Source organism: Myotis brandtii, unplaced genomic scaffold (genome assembly GCF_000412655.1).
Source record: "Myotis brandtii unplaced genomic scaffold, ASM41265v1 scaffold105, whole genome shotgun sequence".
Taxonomy (NCBI): domain Eukaryota; kingdom Metazoa; phylum Chordata; class Mammalia; order Chiroptera; family Vespertilionidae; genus Myotis; species Myotis brandtii.
In genome coordinates this window covers 1,253,112-1,272,859 of record NW_005353538.1, presented here as the reverse complement: position 1 = coordinate 1,272,859, position 19,748 = coordinate 1,253,112, and the positions used below count along the sequence as shown (strand labels likewise).

The 19,748-nt window shown below is 42.5% G+C and overlaps 1 protein-coding gene across 1 annotated transcript in view; it reads left to right on the top strand.

Annotated features, from left to right (window-relative positions):
- The window catches only part of ARCN1 (archain 1), an 18,185-nt gene extending 2,516 nt beyond the window's left edge, over positions 1 to 15,669 (top strand). The window contains exons 3-10 of the mRNA XM_014539033.1: positions 849 to 1,028; positions 1,162 to 1,367; positions 2,364 to 2,528; positions 4,850 to 5,015; positions 7,304 to 7,451; positions 7,748 to 7,856; positions 10,984 to 11,188; positions 13,715 to 15,669. Coding sequence (XP_014394519.1) covers positions 849 to 1,028; positions 1,162 to 1,367; positions 2,364 to 2,528; positions 4,850 to 5,015; positions 7,304 to 7,451; positions 7,748 to 7,856; positions 10,984 to 11,188; positions 13,715 to 13,804 — 1,269 coding nt within the window. The 3' untranslated portion in view covers positions 13,805 to 15,669. The remainder of the gene's footprint in view (positions 1 to 848; positions 1,029 to 1,161; positions 1,368 to 2,363; positions 2,529 to 4,849; positions 5,016 to 7,303; positions 7,452 to 7,747; positions 7,857 to 10,983; positions 11,189 to 13,714) is intronic.
- The last annotated feature ends 4,079 nt before the right edge of the window (positions 15,670 to 19,748 follow it).

Here is a 19,748-nt window from a genome sequence, read left to right as displayed (position 1 = left end):
TTAAAAGAAGAAGAAGGAGGGACTTCTACCTTGTTCAATTTTTTTTAAGTGTAAATGCTTTTTTTGAAAAAGGTGAAATCATTTGCTGGTTGTTTTTTGGTACAAACATCAACATGTATTGGCTGCCTCCTACACACACTGTACTGGGGATGGAGCCCGCAACCCCAGAATCGAACCAGCAACCTCCTGGTGTGTGAGTCGATGCTCAACCATTGAGTCACACTGCCCGGGCTAATATGTCTTGAACATTTAAAATTCTATTCACATGTTTTTGGTAGGACTGTTTCCTAAAGAAAACCACTCCTTAATCTTGGCTCTCCTTGTCAGAATTGTGTGCATCTGTAACATCTTCAGTGTGGTAGTCCAGCTTTCCTAGTAACTTTGTTAATGTGCTGGGAAAGATTTGAATTTGACTGTGTAGTGTATATGATATTAAATTGTGAATTAGTGGGACTTTGATGTAACAGCATATCAACATTTGAAGATATGGGTACTTGCTACTCTATTAAGGCAACTTAGCTTCCAATTTTTAAGCTGGAAAGTTACTGGAATAACTGTTTAGAAAAGAATCACAACTACATGATTCTTTATGTTAAGAATTGAGTACAAATGGAAATGTCTGTACATATCCTCAAAACAATAAAATCAAGTATGAATACACTTTTAAAGCACACACAAAAAATACATTGATATAAATACACACAAAGACTTTATGCCAGAGTCTTGCTTAAAATAGAGTTAGAAGGAGTTAATGAAGGGATTCGGGTTTATTGAAATTTGTGTAAAGAATAAGACCTAAAAAACATAACTGCTGATAATCTTTCTTTTCCATTGCTGTCCATGATTAGATCCCTGAATATTGCCGAGCCTTAGAGGAGAATGAAATATCTGATCACTGTTTTGATTTGATATTTGCTTTTGATGAAATTGTTGCCCTGGGATACCGGGAGAATGTTAACCTGGCACAGATCAGAACCTTCACAGAAATGGATTCTCATGAGGAGAAGGTGTTCAGAGCAGTCAGAGAGGTAAATAGTTTCTCCTCTGGGACTGCCAGTTTGTTTGTCTTTCTTTCATCTTCACTATCTGATTTTCCTGTTTTTATTTGTTGTATAGACTGTACTGAAAGCCACATCCATATACGTATGTCTCTTTTCCTAGACTCAAGAACGTGAGGCCAAGGCTGAGATGCGGCGTAAAGCAAAGGAATTGCAACAGGCCCGACGAGATGCAGAGAGACAGGGCAAAAAAGCACCAGGATTTGGGGGATTTGGGAGTTCCACAGTCTCTGGAGGCAGCACAGCTGCCATGATTACAGAAACCATCATTGAAACTGATAAACCAAAAGTGGCACCTGCGCCAGCCAGGTATGATCCAGGGTATCACCAGCAGCCCTAGAATGGCAGGTGAAGGCTGTATGTGTCTTTTTTGGAGTGATAGCAGATTTTTAGGCAATCTGTAAATAACGAGTGACTTGATGGAGTAAGATGTAATACTGAATTTGTTACATTATATGGGGATAAAGGAGAAATCTGAATGTGGTGTTTTCCTTTTGTGCAAAACAGAGTTCTTTTCTAAATTATACCATGACCTCAGTTTCCTCTGAGAGTTGCCCTATTTTGGGAGAGGAGGGAAATTTAACTGTTTATGGAATTTGGGTTTTAAATTTTTATTTTTATTTATTTTTAGCTAATTCTCACCCGAGGATATATTTTCCTTTGATAGTTAGAGAGGGTGGGAGGTAGGGAGGAGGCAAGAGAGGGGTGAAGGGAGGGAGAGGGGAAGGATGGAGAGGGAGAGAGGCAGACAGACAGATAGACATTAATGTGAGAGAGACACATTGATTGCTTGCCTCCTGCATGATCCCTGAATAGGGCCGGGGGTTGAACCTCCAACCCAGGTACGTGCCCTTAACAGGGAGTTGAACCATAGACCATTCGGTGGGAGGGCTGAGCAACACCGGCCAGGGCAGGAATGTGGATTTTTGATCTGGAGTTCATGAATGGATTTCAAGGAGAATTTGTGACTGCATGAAATTATATGTAAAAGTTTATTAGTATACAGGTGTATTTACCTGGATGGACGATACAAAGTTTTCATCAGATCATGCTTGCTTATAAAAGTATAGCTTTGGTCTTCAGGTACTTAAAGCTTACATATTAATAGTGACTCAGCTGCCCGTTCGGGCAGGGAATAGTCTAGTCTACTAACTACTAGGTCACTTGGGTTTTCCCCTTGAGTTCTTCACATTCCTCTTAAAGATCAGCTTCAGGGACAGCTTCAAAGATAGAGGGTTATTAATTAATTGTGTGTGTTTTTAAATTAAGTGTATATCTTTTTCTGTTTTGTATTCTTCCACTTAGGCCTTCAGGCCCCAGCAAGGCTTTGAAACTTGGAGCCAAAGGAAAGGAAGTAGATAACTTTGTGGACAAATTGAAATCTGAAGGTGAAACTATCATGTCCTCCAATATGGGCAAGCGTACCTCTGAATCCACCAAAGTGTATGTTCCACCCATTAACATGGAAAGGTAAGTAGTAACCTTTTCAGTAAGAACAACCACATAATGTTTAAAAATATTTCAGTGACTGTAAATTCTTTCTGTCTTTTAATTTTTTCAGATTTAAAAGACTTACCTAGAGTATATTCTAGGTTATTAACATGAAGTCTTTTTTATTATTATTTTTTTTTTTATACTTTAACCATAATTAGGGACTCTTAACTTCTCTTTTCAGTGAAGTTTAAAACTTACCTTTTGCCCGGTCGATGTGGCTCAGTGGTTGAGCTTCGACCTATGAATCGAGGTTCAATTCTCCGTCAAGGCACACCCTGCTGCATGCCCCCCACCAGAGGAGCCCGCAACCCGGTCATGTGCCCTAGACCTGAATCAAACCCAGAACCCTTCAGTCTGTAGGCCGACGCTCTATCCACTGAGCCAAACCAGCTAGGGCTTACCTATTTTTTTGTGTGTTATCTTTCTGAGGAGAATAGACTATATATAGATGAATAAAAATACTGTGTGTAGTCTGTTTTCTCCTTTTTATATGTAAGTGATAGCGTACAAGACATTTTCCAGTTGCTTTTTTCACTTGATTATTTTGGAGACAAGAATTTCCTTAATTTGAAGCTCCAGAGACGACATCGAAATGCATTGCCTTACCATAGACTGGATCTTGTACTACTACTTAAAGGACATTATTAGGTCAATTAGGACTAAATTGGCATATAGATAGTTCATTAGATAAAAGTATTGTACCAGTATAAATGTGTGAAGTTAATAACAGTACAAAGGTTATGTAAAAGAATATCCATATTCTTAAAAAATGTACTCTTAAGTATGTAGGGGGAAAGGCCATGATGTATATTATCTGCCTCTAAATGGTTCATGGGAAAAAATCAAATATACAGTATTTATAGAGAGAGAGTATGCAAATGATAAAACAAATGGGATAAGATGCTAATAGTGGATAAAAAGACTATACATGTATTCCTGGTATAATTTTAATTTTTTAATATTTGAAATTATTTTTTTCTTTTTTAAAAATTATTTTTTTTTATTTTTATTTTTATATTTTTATTGATTTTTCACAGAGAGGAAGGGAGAGAGATAGAGAGCTAGAAACATCGATGAGAGAGAAACATCGATCAGCTGCCTCCTGCACATCTCCCACTGGGGATGTGCCCGCAACCCAGGTACATGCCCTTGACCGGAATCGAACCCGGGACCCCCCAGTCCGCAGGCCAACGCTCCATCCACTGAGCCAAACCGGTTTCGGCTAAAAATTATTTTAAAACAGAAGCTTTTTAAGTGGTCATCCGCTTTTTTTCATAACTGCCTAATACTCATTTTTGTGGTTATGTATTTAAGCGCTGCCCTATTGATGGGCATTTGAATTGTTTCCAAACATTTGCTATTACCTGCATTTTTTGTGAATAACTTACTGTATTGTTTGCATGGGTAAGAATTTATCTGTAGGATGAGAATTGCAGAATTGAGGGTATAATGCTTTAAATTTTGATACATATAGGGCAGGGCAAAAGTAAGTTTACAGTTTGTCGTATAGAAAATAATACAATAGTCCTATATAATAGAAGGGTAATATAAAATTGACCCTAACAGCCGAACGATTGGGAATAACTGGTCACTATGACACACACTGACCACCAGGGGGCAGACGCTCAATGCAGGAGCTGCCCCCTGGTGGTCAGTGTGCTCCCACAGGGGGAGCTCTGCTCAGCCACAAGCCAGGCTGACGGCTTCCAGCCAGCAGGTGGACATCCCCCAAGGGGTCTCAGACTGCGAGAGGGCACAGGCCGGACTGAGGGACCCCCCGAATGCACAAATTTTTGTGCACCTGGCCTCTAGTAATAGATAATTATGAAGATTTTGTTATCATTGAGCCACTGATTATTATTTGCATCACAAAGGCAGTAATAGGCTGTCCTGTATTTACATTTATTATATTAACGTGGACTTTGTAAATATAATTCTAAATGCATTACAAGCTCAGTGGTTGAGTGTCAACCCATGAACCAGGAGGTCACAGTTTGATTCCCAGTCAGGGCACATGCCCAGGTTGCGGGCTTGATCTCCAGAATGGGGAGTGCAGGAGGCAGCCAATTCTCTCTCATCATTGATGTTTCTATCTATCTCTCCCTCTCCCTTCCTCGCTGAAATCAATAAAAATATATTTAAAAATAAAAAAATAATATAAGAATTAACTGATTTGTGTGCTCACAGCTGTAGGCCTGCTTTTCCCCCACCCTGTATAGCAGCAGCACCTTAAAATAAGTTGTGGATGGCTAATCACCCACAACCTTCTTGAACAAATTTATTATTTTTCCTTATAGTGTGCACATGAAGATTGAGGAAAAAATCACACTAACCTGTGGACGGGATGGAGGATTACAGAATATGGAGTTGCATGGCATGATCATGCTTAGGATCTCGGATGATAAATTTGGCCGAATTCGTCTTCATGTGGAAAACGAAGATAAGAAAGGGGTGCAGCTACAGGTGTGTAGAGACTTTTGATAAGGGAGCATTAAGACTTTTGTTTGAATACTTAACACAGTCGTGCCAACTGGAGTTTCTCATATGAACCACAGAACACAGGAAATTATTACAGTTGTATAACTAGTGCCATTCTAGATGCATAGAAGTTAATTTGTTGCATATAGTGGGTGCCTTGAGGCAATATATCTCTTCTCAAGCCGTTTGTGATTGGCAGCAGCTCTATTTTATTTTTTTACAGCAGCTGTGTTAAAATGGCCTTTTAATGTTGGAATTGAATGGAAAGTCATTTTAAAATCTAATAAAAAGTAAAATCTAATAAATGGCTTCATACTAACAAAGGTGCAGAGAGACACTTATCTGTTATTGTTATGTAAAGAGTAAAATTATTTAGGATATTACTTGAAATACAGTTTTTTTTAAAAAAAAAAAGTCTTTAAACTTAATAAGGAAGTATTTTATTAAGACAGATTATGATACCAAATTTACTCTTTCTGCCCTGTTTTAACTACCAATGCTTGTTTTGTTATCTGAAGGGCAGTGTCTAATGGCATAAAATCCTTATGAAATGAATGTGTATGTCCCACCTACCTGAATGGGTATGTGATGTCCTTTATATTATTACAGTTGTTCTTGTCAGGCTTTCTTTAGATGATTGATTTTATATCTCTTATCACAAGAATGTATTCTTTGGGGAAGGATGTGTTTTTGTCAACTTCGTGTTCTGAAGTAGTGCTTCTATTATTTGACACCAGTTTTGCTGGCTCTTAAAATACATGTAGGTTGTTACCCAAAAGTTATTTTTCCTTTTTTCTCCTAATATGACTTCTTTTTATTTTATTTTGTTGTTGTTAATCATCCCTGAGGATATTTTTCCTTTGATTTTTTGGGAGAGTGGAAGAGAGAGGGAAAGATAGAGAGAAGCCTCAATGTGAGAGAGACACATTAATTGGTTGCCTCCTGCATGAGCCCCGATCAGGGCTTGGGCCAGGGATGAGCCTACAACCAAGGTACGTGCTCTTGACCAGAATCAAATCCAGACCCTTTGGGCCGCAGGCGGATGCTCTATCCACTGAGCCAAACCAGCCAGGGGTATGACTTCTTTTTAAAAGATTAGACCATCTTACTTGGCCTGAGTTTAGTGCTCTGGGCAAGATTTCAACTAAACTTTCCACAGAGCTTTTTCCTCTCTTGCCTCTTTAGTATAAAGCCAGGACTGCTATGTGACCCAGGCAGCTGATCAACGTGTGACCCTTAGTTTTGTTTGTATGTTTGTTTTTTAATATATTTTATTGATTTTAGAGAGAGAGAGAGAGAAAGAGAAAGAAATATCAGTGTGAGAGAAACATTGATCGGCTGCCTCCTGCATGGCCCCTACTAGGGATTGAGCTGCAACCTGGGCATGTGCCCTGACCAGGAATCTAACCTTGGACCTTTGAGTGCACAGGGGCTGATGCCCAACCAACTGAGCCACACCAGCCAGGGCAAGACTTAGTCTTTTACTTGGCAAGCTTACCCCACCATGAGGCTGCTCCCTGTGAAGTATTTTTGGAAAGGACTTCCTCAATTACAAAATTATTAACTTGTTTAGTTACAAATAAAATGGCTTAGAGTTGAAGTCACTTTTTTAAAAAATATTTTTAAAATGTCTTAAATCTTAAAAATCTTTAAGGAAGTGAAATCTTTCTTTAAAATCAAAAAGAGCCCTGGCCAGTTTCGCTCAGTGGATAGAGCGTCTGCCAGAGGACTGAGAAAGGTCCTGGGTTTAATTCTGGTCAAGGGCATGTACCTTGGTTTCAGACTTGATCCCCAGTAGGGGGCATGCAGGAGGCAACTCATCAATGTTTTTCTCATGGATGTTTCTAACTCTATCCCTCTTACTTTCTCTCTGTAAAATCAATACAAATATGTTTTAAAAAGAAAAAAAAGAATTGGTCTGGCTGGTGTGGCTCAGCGGTTGAGCGTTGACCCATGGACCAAGAGGTCGCTGGTTCGATTCCTGGTTGGGGCACATGCCTTGGCTGTGGGCTCAATCCCCATTGGGGGGTGGGAGGGAATGCAGGAGGCAGCCGATCGATGATGTTTCTCTCTCACTGATGTTTCTATTTCTCTCCTCTCCCTTCCTCTCTCTCTAAAAAGCAATAAAGGGAAATATTTTTTTAAAAAATAAAAAAGAATTGGAATGTTTTAGGCACCCTATTTGAGATGTTTCTATTATGAGCCATGGAAGATCAGAGGAAATTTATTTTGTCTTATCTCTAAGCCTCAGAAACTCTCACTTTTCATTTCAGACCCATCCAAATGTAGATAAAAAACTTTTCACCTCAGAATCTCTAATTGGCTTGAAGAATCCAGAGAAGTCATTTCCAGTCAATAGTGACGTAGGGGTACTAAAGTGGAGACTACAAACCACAGAGGAGTCCTTTATTCCACTGACAAGTAAGTGCCTCTGGCTAGTCCCACTAAGTTCGTCTGCATTGAGAACTAGAAATAGCCCTGGCTTACGCTCTTCTCTCCATTGTCGTAACAAAATCCTTTTTGAGAAAATGACCTGCTGCACTGTGTTTTTTTAATCATTAGCTTTATTTTTTTTAGTGGCTTTAATGTCAAAACTGTTATTTAAATAGTTTACATTCAGATGTTTAAGGTCCACAGCTGTCAGCTTTGATTTGCCATCTAAAATTTTCTCTGCCGTTTTTTAATGTTCTAGTATGCCTGCTCTGTTCTCTCCTCAGTTAATTGCTGGCCCTCCGAGAGTGGAAATGGCTGTGATGTCAACATAGAATACGAGCTACAAGAAGATAACTTAGAATTGAATGATGTGGTTATTACCATCCCACTCCCGTAAGTGGTGTCCCCCACATAATTATTTCCTGTATTGGGCTTATAGAGCTAGTCTTTTGGAACTTGTTTTGGAAGCAACAGTTAGCTGGCTGGTCATTCTAAGATACTTGCTTCTTCATAAGACCAGTTGTGAAAGAAGCCAGATATAAAAAAGGCTGCATGCTATATGGCTTCATTTATATGACATTCTGAAAAGGTAATAAATACTCTTGGGACAGAAATCAGGAGGTAAAGAAGAAGGTGTTTGTTTGTTTATTTGTTTGTGTTTTTTAGAAGAAGGCATTTGCCTGCAAAGGGGCACAAGGAACTTTGGGGGATGATGGAAATGCTTTATGACTTGATTGTGACGGTGCTTACAAGGTTACAGACCTTTGTCACAATGCATTGAGCTGTACACTTTATTTTATTTGTTTATTTTTTTTAATGTGGAACGCTTCACGAATTTGTGTGTCATCCTTGCACAGGGCCATGCTAATCTCTGTATCGTTCCAATTTCTAGTATATGTGCTGCCGAAGCAAGCACTGAGCTGTACATTTTAAAAGGAGTGTGGAGCTGCTAACTTGAAAACCAAACCATGCAAATAGCCGGTTGCCGTGCTAGAGCTCTTTCAATTTGTTCGGGTTGTAATTGAAGATTCCAGGATTAGCCACTGCGCACTTTCTGTTTTGTTTTGTAACTTTTTTTTTTTTTAATATATTTTTATTGATTTCAGAGAGGAAGGGAAAGGAAGGAAGAGATAGAAACATCAATGATGAGAAGGAATCATTGATTGGCTGCAACCTACACACCCCCTACTGGGGGTCGAGCCCACAACCCAGGCATGTGCCCTGACCAGAATCAAACCTGGGACCCTTCAGTCCACAGGCTGACGCTCTATCCACTGAGCCAAACCAGCCAGGGCTGTTTTGTAACTCTTAAAGAAATTTAGCCCTAACCTGTTTGGCTCAGTGGTTAGAGCGTCTGCCTGTGGACTCAAAGGTCCCAGGTTCGATTCCGGTCAAGGGCATGTACCTTGGTTGCGGGCACATCCCCAGTGGGGAGTGTGCAGGAGGCAGCTAATCAATGTTTCTAACTCTCTATCCCTCTCCCTTCCTCTCTGTAAAAAAAATATCAATAAAATATATTTTTAAAAAAAAGAAAGAAAGAAATTTAGTCCTAAGACTGAATTTTTCTTTTTCATTTTGCTCTCTAAACTTCCAGCTAAAGATGAGAGTGTTTTCAAGGGAGCTATTGATTCTTGCTGTAAAACCAAGTCTATGTTGATTTCAGTAAATTTCTTAACAGCTTTATTGAGGTCTGATTGACATGTAGACACACTACACATATTTAAATTGTATAGTTTATTAAGTTTTAACATGTATATACCTGTGAAACCATCACAACAGTTAAGCCAATGAAAATGTCCATCATCCCCAGAAGTTGTTCTTGTGCGCTTAAATGACCTACTGTCTAGGTCAGCCGTGGGCAAACTACGGCCCGCGGGCCGGATCTGGCCCATTTGAAATGAATAAAACTAAAAAAAAAAAAAGACCGTACCCTTTTATGTAATGATGTTTACTTTGAATTTATATTAGTTCACACAAACACTCCATCCATGCTTTTGTTCCGGCCCTCCGGTCCAGTTTAAGAACCCATTGTGGCCCTCGAGTCAAAAAGTTTGCCCACCCCTGGTCTAGGTTCATCTCCTCCCCGGCGTGTCCAGTGAGTGTATACTCTTACTACTTTACCAGTGAGTCCCAGCTCTGTCCTCTACCTCTCAGCCCCCTGTCCCCATGAGCACCTAGCAAATGTATTTTTAGTGCATCTTCACTGTTGTATTGCTTCGTTATTGTTGCAGAGAAAGTGGTACTTAGTTTTGTTCCCTTTTTGATAATTCAGGCCTTTACATGGCGAGGTCTGGTTTTAGTCATTCTTATTTCCATTTTTAAAAATATGCTTTATTACCAGTATCTCCTTTAATTGGGTAACCATCTTATTCTTCACAGCTTGGTTATTCTTTCAGAACAATAGATGGCTGCCTTGAACCATTGTAGGTCTTGGGCATGGGTAACAGGTGTGGGATTTGTTTTGTTAGGACTTACTTTACTAGACTATTTTTAGTCCTCTCCATCTACCCTATAATTGTGGTTATGGTGGTTTCCTGTGTCTTAGCTCAAGTTTTCAATAGTCTCCAACAGAGACCCTTAAACAACATTTTACCCTATTGTCTAGAACTGATCCAGTTAGAAATCAGTATCGGAATTGGAACAGAGCAAAGAGAAGACCATATATACAACTGGGGCCATAAAATTGATAGGGAAGAGTTCATTGTATTATATTATCCCTAAAGTTTTCTTTGTCTCTATTATTTACCCTGCCCCTAATAGAAGCATTGACTGTCCCTGGTGAGTTAAAAGATGGTAAATTTAGAATGTGTAGGGGTAGGTGACGCTGCCTGTCAGCCATGTGTGGGGATGCAAAGTACATTCTAACTAGTTCTTTTGCAGATTAGATAACTGTGTAGCTCTTTCTCCCATCCATTTGAATTTTGTCAGGGGGTAATCGTCTTTCACTTAACAACCAAAGTCCACTTACTGGATTGTAAATTAAATAAGTCACTGGCTTCAATTACAGTAAGTTCGGAAACATTCTAAAATATTTTGAAAACATTCTCTCAAAGGTTCACTCCATTCTAAACAACTACATAATGGTGTTTAAAGTTTCCCCCCACTATTACCAACCTGTTCTTTCCCCATTGTCACCTGTACAGAGAGCTGCCTTTATTAAAATTCCTTCTTGACACAGCAACAAACCATTGGTGCAGATTTGTTAGAAATACATCCCACTTCATACATTTGTCAGTGTCATCCCCTGTTAGCTCCAGATCTAGTCCACATGTTGCAGCAGCCCACAGGCATATTTGCCAATTACCTGTGGTTGCATATACCTGGATCTACAAAGGGAATGAACGAGAGCCTGGGTGCCAGGACTTTTGATTCTTGAAGTTATTAGGGAACCTAATTTTTTCTGGCACTGAATAAAAGTGGGTAGAATTTGAGGAGCATAATCAAATTTGGGACTGGTTTTCCTTGGCAGAGTTCTTCCAGCTCTGGACAACTAACTTGACATGGATGTTTCTCATGACAGATCTGGTGTTGGCGCACCGGTTATTGGTGAGCTTGATGGCGAGTATCGACACGACAGTCGACGAAATACCTTGGAGTGGTGCCTACCAGTGATTGATGCCAAAAATAAGAGTGGCAGCCTTGAGTTCAGCATTCCTGGGCAGCCCAATGACTTCTTTCCTGTTCAAGTCTCCTTCATCTCCAAAAAAAATTACTGTAACATACAGGTACCCCATTTTACTGGAGAGCCTATATGGGGAAAGTGGTAAGACAGATGCCATATATGTAGCATGGCTTCGTGGTCAGAGCAGAACACCAGAAAAGCTGGTGTCCCCGGCCCATTCCATTGCTGACTCTTTGTATGATCTTGGCCAGATTTCTCATCTCCTTTACCTCAGTTTTCCTCTCTAGATCAGACAAAGTAAAGACATTGAATATAAATACATATTTAAAAATTATGGTTTGTGCAAGTTTTATATCTCTTCGTTGCCTATTTTTTACATAATTCATATGTTTTTATTTTTATTTTTTTTAAATATATATTTTATTGATTTTTTACAGAGAGGAAGGGAGAGGGATAAAGAGTTAGAAACATTGATGAGAGAGAAACATCGATCAGCTGCCTCCTGCACACCCCCCACTGGGGATGTGCCTGCAACCAAGGTACATGCCCTTGATCGGAATCGAACCTGGGACCTTTAAGTCCGCAGGCCAACGCTCTATCCACTGAGCCAAACCGGTTAGGGCTAATTCATATATTTTTAAATCTTTTTTTTTAAAGTATATTTTTATTGATTTCAGAGAGGAAGGCAGAGAGAGATAGAAACATCAATGATGAGAGAGAATCATTGATTGGCTGCCTCCTGCATGCCCCACACTGGGGAATGAGCCCACAACCCCGAGCGTGTGTCCTGACTGGGAATTGAACTGTGACCTCCTGGTTCATAGGTCAATGCTCAGTCACTGAGCCACGTCAGCTGGGCTTAAAATCTATTTTTCAAAACACCCAACATGATTTTATAATGCCTTTGTATTGTAATTTGGTTTGCACCCAAGGAATGAAAAAGTTTTTTGTTTAGAAGACAAAATTACTAAAAGTGATTCTATAATACAAATGGATACAATTTTTGGATTTTTTATGTCACAACTTCCCTTTATTATCATGAGCAAGTTCTGTTGCAGATCTTGTCTTTTAGGTAGGCAAAGCAAAATTTGTGAACTGTTCTTTTGAGTTGTTTTTAACTCATTGTTCCTCCATTTTTTGAATTTGCATTACAGGGACCCAGTTTATATTATCGTGTTCCCCTCTGACTCATTGATTTGCTTATTATTCTGGCACTATCTTATCTTCCCAGATGGTCTCTGTCTCTCCTGTAAGAGCTCAGGAAGTTATAATTTCCTCTGTTGGATGATTCCAAGAGCAGTTCCCTCTCCCCTCTCAGTTATTGGCATAAGTACCTCAGTATTGGGAGCACATTGTTGAACCCAAGACATTAGATAGAAATGGGTACATTTTCCTGTTTGGGACCATTTGAAGAATAGGACAGAATAATAGGCCTCTCAAAACCTCATTAGAAAATATAAATCAACTAGAGGCCCAGTGCACAAAATTCATGCACGGGTGGAGTCCCTAGGCCTGACCAAGCGATCAGGGCCGATTGGGGCCAGGTCGATCAGGGCTGGACTGGAGAGGAGGTGATGGTAGCTGGGCCGGACGCCAATGCTGTCATCGTCGGCGCCTCACCACTGCATGGTTCCCCCCCTCCCCCCCTCCTCCTTCCCATGCTGCCGTGCCGCCACTGTGGATCAGGGCCTGCCGACAAGGGGGAGGGACGGGGCATGGGAGGTTGGCCGCTGGCCCCGAGGAGGGAGCTGGCCCTTGGTCCCCCCTGGGAAAGGGGCCACATCTGCCACCACCCACCCCTGGTTTCCCGTCCTAGCTCGGGGGCCAGCTGGGGGGGAGGGACCATGGGAGGTTGGCTGTGGGAGCGCATTGACGACCAGGGGGCAGCTCCTGCATTGAGTGTCTGCCCCCTGGTGGTCAGTGTGCATCATAGTGACCAGCCATTCCGGTTGCTTAGGCTTTTATATATCTAGTTCAAGTATTATGTTGGTGCCATTATAGGCACAGTTGTTACAGGTAATTCATTAAACTAGGCATTTTTTTATCACTAAAAAGAAAAGACTATCTCATTTGGAAGATTCACCTATATCTAGAAAATAAGTATGATAGAGCCAGCTTAGTTAGATTTTGAAAGCAAATCAAAGAAATAATTTCAGAGTTACATTATTTCATTTGGGGTCAAATGTTAATTGAGCATCCTGATAGAATGTCTTTGAACTTCATAGATTTTATGTGGCAGGGTCTGGGCAGTGGCCACTCTTGATTTCAGAGAGGACGGGAGAGAGTGAGAGATAGAAACATCAACGATGAGAGAGAATCATTGATCGGCTGCCTCCTGCACAACCACACTGGGGATCGAGCCCACATGTGCCCTGACTGGGAATCAAACTGTGACCTCCTGGTTCATAGGTTGACGCTCAACCACTGAGCCACGCCGGTCGGGCCAGGTTGAGCATGTTGATGGGGAAGAGTGATGCTGTAAGCTGCAGATGTGAAGTGTGTTTCTTGGCACTTCTGAGTCACTTTTAGTACTGCTTGGAGGAAATGTGATCTGTTGTAACTGAGAATTCAGTTAGCACCTTGGAGACTCCTCTTCCTGCTTTACCTTACTCTTTGTTTGTTTTCCTAGGTAACCAAAGTGACCCAGGTGGATGGGAACAGCCCAGTAAGGTTTTCCACAGAGACCACTTTCCTGGTGGATAAGTATGAAATCCTGTAATACCAAGAAGAGGAAACCGAAAAGGAAAACTTTCAAATTAATAAAGAAGAAGCCAACAGTGGCTGAAGAATTTTTTTTTTCCAAATCTACAAGCCATTGGAGACCCTTTTTTTCTAGTATAATGCACGGTTCTCAGCGCTCAAGGACCCTCAACTCATCCTCAGTGTTTCATGTCACAGACACATTCTTTGGCAAAGAAATGACACAAACAGAAAGGGAAAGGCTGCTAATTTCTTTGGCAGATTTTACTGGCCAGCAGGAAAGCAAGCTCCAGAGAATGCCCCCTGTTCAACCAACACCTTCTCTGCCTGGGCCTAAGCTGCTCCTTTATTTTAATCCCTAAATATAGATAGTTATATTTCATACTTACTTTGTTTTTTAAAAGTTTTCTCTGCAGAAAATTTTAATCTTTCATACTCCTTTTCTTTACCTTCAATTTTTTTCTTTCTATACATTCAAGCACTGGGATCATCTGTATATGTGTTGTATTTATTGGGTACTCCTAGACCAAGTTGATCTAATCCAGTCTTGATTTTTAGACTATACAGGTGACTTGTTTAAGGTGTTTGGAGTTTAGAAGTTAAAAGATGAGGGTATCTCATGTTCTTTTTCTATATCCATTTATTCTTCCACTCCTTTGACAAATTGTTTTCCTTTTAGGCTGGCCCCTGCAGTTTAGAGCAGTGCTGTGACTATTAAAGACAGCTGAGAATCGGTTTCAAATGGCCTACCTAGCCCCACTAAAAGACGTCTGGCAGGAGAGTGAGTGTGTCCAGCTGGGGGTTTCACACCCACAGGCAACATGTCTGCTTCGGGTGCTACCAAGGCTTTCCATTCTCCCCATTTTGGGTACTTCAGCTAAAACAATAGCTCATGGTCTTTGTAATCCATTCATATTCCTCCCATTCACCACCTCCCTCCTCCTGGCTGTTGTCTTGTGTCATCAGTCCTTTCTTTTCTAGCAGAGACATGGTTATGATTTTGGAGGCGTGGGTTCAGTGAGTCCTTGTGCCAGTTCCATTGGCCCTAAACTATCCAGGAGACTGCATTGCCACCAGGTTTATAGCATTTCAAAAGGCAGCTGATTATACTGGCATGTGTTAAGTTGCTGGCATCTACTCCCACTTCCTTCTGGCCTGCCCAGCCTTTTTTCTCCAGCCTATCTGTCCCTGTCTCTGAAATCCATCCATTTCCTCTTCCAAGTCTTTTCCAGTGAGTGTCATCATGTAGTAGTTTTTTCTTAGCCTCATCTTATCCATTTTTCAATTGAGAGGACTACACCAGCCAGCCCATCTTTGGCCTTTAGCTCAGTATTGCGCCCAGAAGGGTTGGTGTAGCTGCTGGGGGTGGCAGCCACAGGCGGGTGGAGGCAGGGGACTGGATGACTCTGCACTGTTCGCTGGTGGAGAGTACCACACCCACTCGGAGTGCGAAGAGTGTGCTGTACTTGAAGCAAAGCAGTCACTCACCAATGGTCATGGATGGAGTTGTTTGCCAAAGAAACATCTGGCCTTTCCCTTTCCCCTGACCGCATCAGGGAAGAACCTTATCTCCAGCTTGGTTTCCACCTGGGTTTTCTTGTTTGTGTGTTTTTTTGTTTTTAGGAAAGGGCCTGGGACAAGAAATTTGTCATGTAGTTAAATAGGCAAATCTTATTAATCTAGTTTTGTTTGAGAGTTGCTTGTCCATATGATTTTTTTAAAGTCAAGTTTAGTTTTACAAAAACTTTTTCTGAAATTACTTTTGGGGTATTATTTAAAATGAGAGATGTTTTGTAACCCTGTAAAATACATAGGGAATATAACATTCCAGTGTACACAGAAAAGGCAAATTCTTTAATCAAATAAATAGTATTATAAAATGAATTTGTTAGACTCTTATGCTTTGGTGTCTGCTTGTGGATTCAGGATAATGTAATGGAATCTAAGATTAAAAATTAATGATGTATATATTTTTTAAGAGGAATACTCTCAGAGTATTAATTGCCTTTTAATTTATTGTTGAAAGTATTACAGATGTCCCCTCCCCCCATTAACCCTCTCCACCTTGCACCTGCATCTCCTGCACTTGAGTTGCTTTTGAATGAATTTAATACTACTCATGGACTTTTGGTCTTAATTCTTTCGGCAGTTGTAGAATAAGGAAACTGAGGCTTCATCTGTAAAGATAAAGGTTCGTGATATGTGAAGCCTTCCCCTCCCCAGTAGACTGGTAAGAAGTAGCAGGGGTGAGAGGTGAACACCTTGGGCGGTGTTGATAATTCCCTCTGAAGAAGCTTCACTTATTTAACTTAAAAACGAACATCAGTACATTGGGAGGCAAATTATTCTAATGAACAGTAAGTGGAATGAAAAAGGTTTTATCTTAATGGTGAAAGCCAAGATTCTGAATTCTTTCCCCTTACAAAGTATCTGGTCTAATGTTGCTGAAATGTGGCTTGGCTCTGAGATTGTAACTTTAACCCAATGAAACGAAGCATACCAAAACCATGCCATACCCTGCCTGGCAGTTAGTCCCTCCATGGCATAAGCGCACTTTTTGGCCTCTTGTGAGGGAGACTGGCACAATAATTAGGTCTGACTGAGCATGATGTTTAATGGAGGAGGCTTGTGGTTCCCCCTCTGGTTTAATTCCACAAAGAGGTAAGGGGCACACCTCCATTGTGGTCAGGAGTTTCTTTTTAAATAGATCTGTTACTCAGTTGCTCACAGTAGTTTCAAACCCTAAATCTATTGGCTTGTGCATCTCACGGGAAACTTTGTCCTCCATTAATTTGAAATTGTTCATGGGGTATGATCTGAGAGATTTCCAGGGTTGAGATAGAATAGCCTTTCTTAAAAGTTCACCTTTTGCAGGCCTCATTGGAGGAAGACAGGAGAAAATACAAAAAGTCCCCACCCAAAAGGTAATTACAGACATTGTTTCTAGTTAGAATATAATAAATTCCAACTAGGAGCAATGTCTGTAATTACCTACACAGACTTTTTTCCTAAGGTAGACAAGTGTTAACGATAACTAGTGATAACTCCACATGGGTCTCAGGGCCGCTGAGGAATAGGGCTTGTCTTACAGGCTGTAGAAGAAAGCAAACATTCGGAATCCACTCCCTCTAGTCTGCACCTCTTTCACTGCAACCCTTTCCCCTGCTCGCTTTGGGGAATATATTTGCAGCTGTAGAGCTTTCAATCTGGCAGGTCCACAAGGAGGCCGATTGCTGTGCATTGCTCTCACCCAAGGGCAGACAGCATCTCTACAAGTGTCAGTTTCATTTACCCTGGGGAGTTAGTGATGTGGAGGCAAGCCTTTAGGGAAAAGACTACCTTTTTTAAAAGTTGATTTTTTATTATTATTTTTTTAGCGAGATAGTTTGTTGTTCCACTTATTCATTCACCAGAGGCCCAGCAGTCGTGTGAGGAGGGCGCCCCACCTCCCACCTTGCCGGCCAGGACCCTAGCCTGCTGTTTGGTCGTCTGTCTGGTCATTTAGGTCATGACAGCCCCTGGCTTTTTATATATTAGGATTGGACATTGCTCCAACTAACTGATCCACCGGCCAGGGGAAGACTCCATTTCTAAAGGAAGCTGTTGCCCCTCTCTCAAACACAAGAGATAAGCAACCAGACAGTTTTTAGACTCTTGGGTTACTTCTACTACCCCCACCTAAAAGGAAATTTTTGGCCTTGCTTTTCCTACACAGGGGCTACATGGTTATTGAGGGCTTAGTCCGTTCTGGAAAGCTTCTATAGGTGCAGTGCGATAAGGCTGTTTGAAAAAGGCATTACCAATTCCAGACAATGAGAGAAATGGAAATAGCTCTTGTTCCCCATTCTTTTGCCCAAATGAATGATTGTTAGGAAGGTCCTAACTTACAGGAGCCACGGAGGTAGGCAAGACCAGTTTCTGTCCGACCCAAATTTCCCACCCTGCTTGGATGTAGCTTCAGGTGGCAGTGGGCTGTGTAATTCTGAGGACAAGCTGAGTTGAGGGCTCCTTGCAGCTGCTGAAAAGGTTTGACTTTCCCCCCAACTTGGTTGTGGTGAGGAGTTACTGGGTGTCACACCTTCACTAATGATACCTGAGTTCAGGATCCAGAGGCCAGAAAAGACCTTTTGGGTAGGGTGTGTACTAGTATCACCAGGGGTTACTTGCTGTGACAAGCAATCCACTGTTCGGGCTGGAAGGTGAACCATCTGAGAGGAGGGACAGGGTGGGCCATGTGCCAAGCCACTGCTGAGTGAGGAGGGCCTAAAAAACCCTCTCCCTCCACACTCAGCTTGGCCCCACCCCGCCTCCACTTAGGAAAGTCTGAAGCATGCTTGGAAAGCTGCTTTCTGTTTTTCTCTCTTCCTCCCCCTCTGCTGAGCTCCCAGCTGCTCGACCTCTTGCATAACTGAGAGCACTGAGGTTTGATGCACTCCAGATGTGGGGAAGGGTGGGGTGGCCTGTGAGGCGTGGGCCTGAGTCCCCTGAGTGCTCTAACTGTGGGAACTTAGGGCCTTGACAACAGGAACTGGGACACACTGCACAGCCTTCAGCACGGGGTCCCTGGGCCGGGAGGACAGAAAAGCTGATGCTGTTTTAACTCCGTGCCTCAGCACCAGTTGCCTCTGTGGCAGGCGTGATGATTCCGAGATTCCTCCCCACCAAGACTGTCAAGAAGAGCTGGACACCGTGACTGACACGCAAAGCCTCTGAGGTTCCCAATCTGAGGTCCTCCCTGCAAATGCTGGGTCTTGGCACATAGGACACACAGTTTTGGTTTTTCTTTTTCTTTGACTAGAAGAGTCTGAAAATTACTGTTGTGATCTGTCTCATATAAGGTGGCCAGGGTCAAAATACTCTCATGAAGCTCCAACATGAAGAGGAATTGGAAGAGGCTCCCCCCGCATCCTAGGGGCGAGCTCTGGCCTCCTGTGTGGGGCCCCTGCTAAAGCTGGCCCTGCCAATAAGTGACCCGAGGTTCCTGCAGGTCAGCCTCCCCTTCTGCTCCTGGGTTAGGCAGAGAGGGCACAAACTAAAGCCTATCCCAAAAAAGACAAGTTACGTTCTGCTACCCGCCCAGCTGCCATTGCTGCCAGCCTTGGGTCTTTCTGCTCCCTCCCGCAGCGTGGGAGAGTCTCAGGGGTCCCTCTGGTGCTGCTAAAGGGGTTCAGTCCAGCTGAGTTCAGCTCCCCAGGGCCTCCCAGTCAGCCTCTTGGGGCAGGAGCTGGCCTCGCCAGGTAAGGATCCACTGTCAGTGTTGGGTTTCGGGGTGGGGGTTGAAGAATGACTTCAGGCTGTTTCTAGGCTACTCTTAGGTGCTTAGACCCCCCTTTTCTCCCTTATTTTCTCCCCTGCTCCTACAGAAACCCAAACTGCTCTAGGATAGCACGCGCAACTATTCTACAGATTGTCTCCCGATTGTCCCCGGGAGGTTGGGGCGAGGGAGCAACATGAAGCTTGTGTTTACAGCCTGCGTGGCCCTCGCACATGTTTCTTGTGCCGATCTCCAGAGAGACCGTGAAGCCTGATGCGCAGGGTTATCGACCCCACTTACAGCTCTTCACGGTGGGACTTGGAAGAGGGTGAGGATAAGGGGTGACAGGGTCCCGGCAGCAAATGTTCTGGAGAGGGTGCGGAGTACGCTGAAGGGGCTGAAGGGCCGGGACCGGGAGGTTCCCTGGGAGCCCATGGAGATCCAGGCAGCTAAGGTTAAAACGGGAAAAGAGGGGGCGCGGGGGAGAGAGAAACTGTCAAAAACACCCTCAGAAGAGCCTTGAAGCCTAGGGTTGGAGAGTGGTCAGAGGGGCGGGGAGGGGAGGGGAGAAGGGTGCGGGGTGGTGGAGAGCCCAGCTGCAGAAAGGAACAAAGCGGTCGCTGTGCAGGCGAGGGTGGGGGTGCTGCTATGGGAAAGGGGGGGTGGACCTTGGGCTCCGGACCCACAAGGGCGTCTTCTCCCGCTGGCC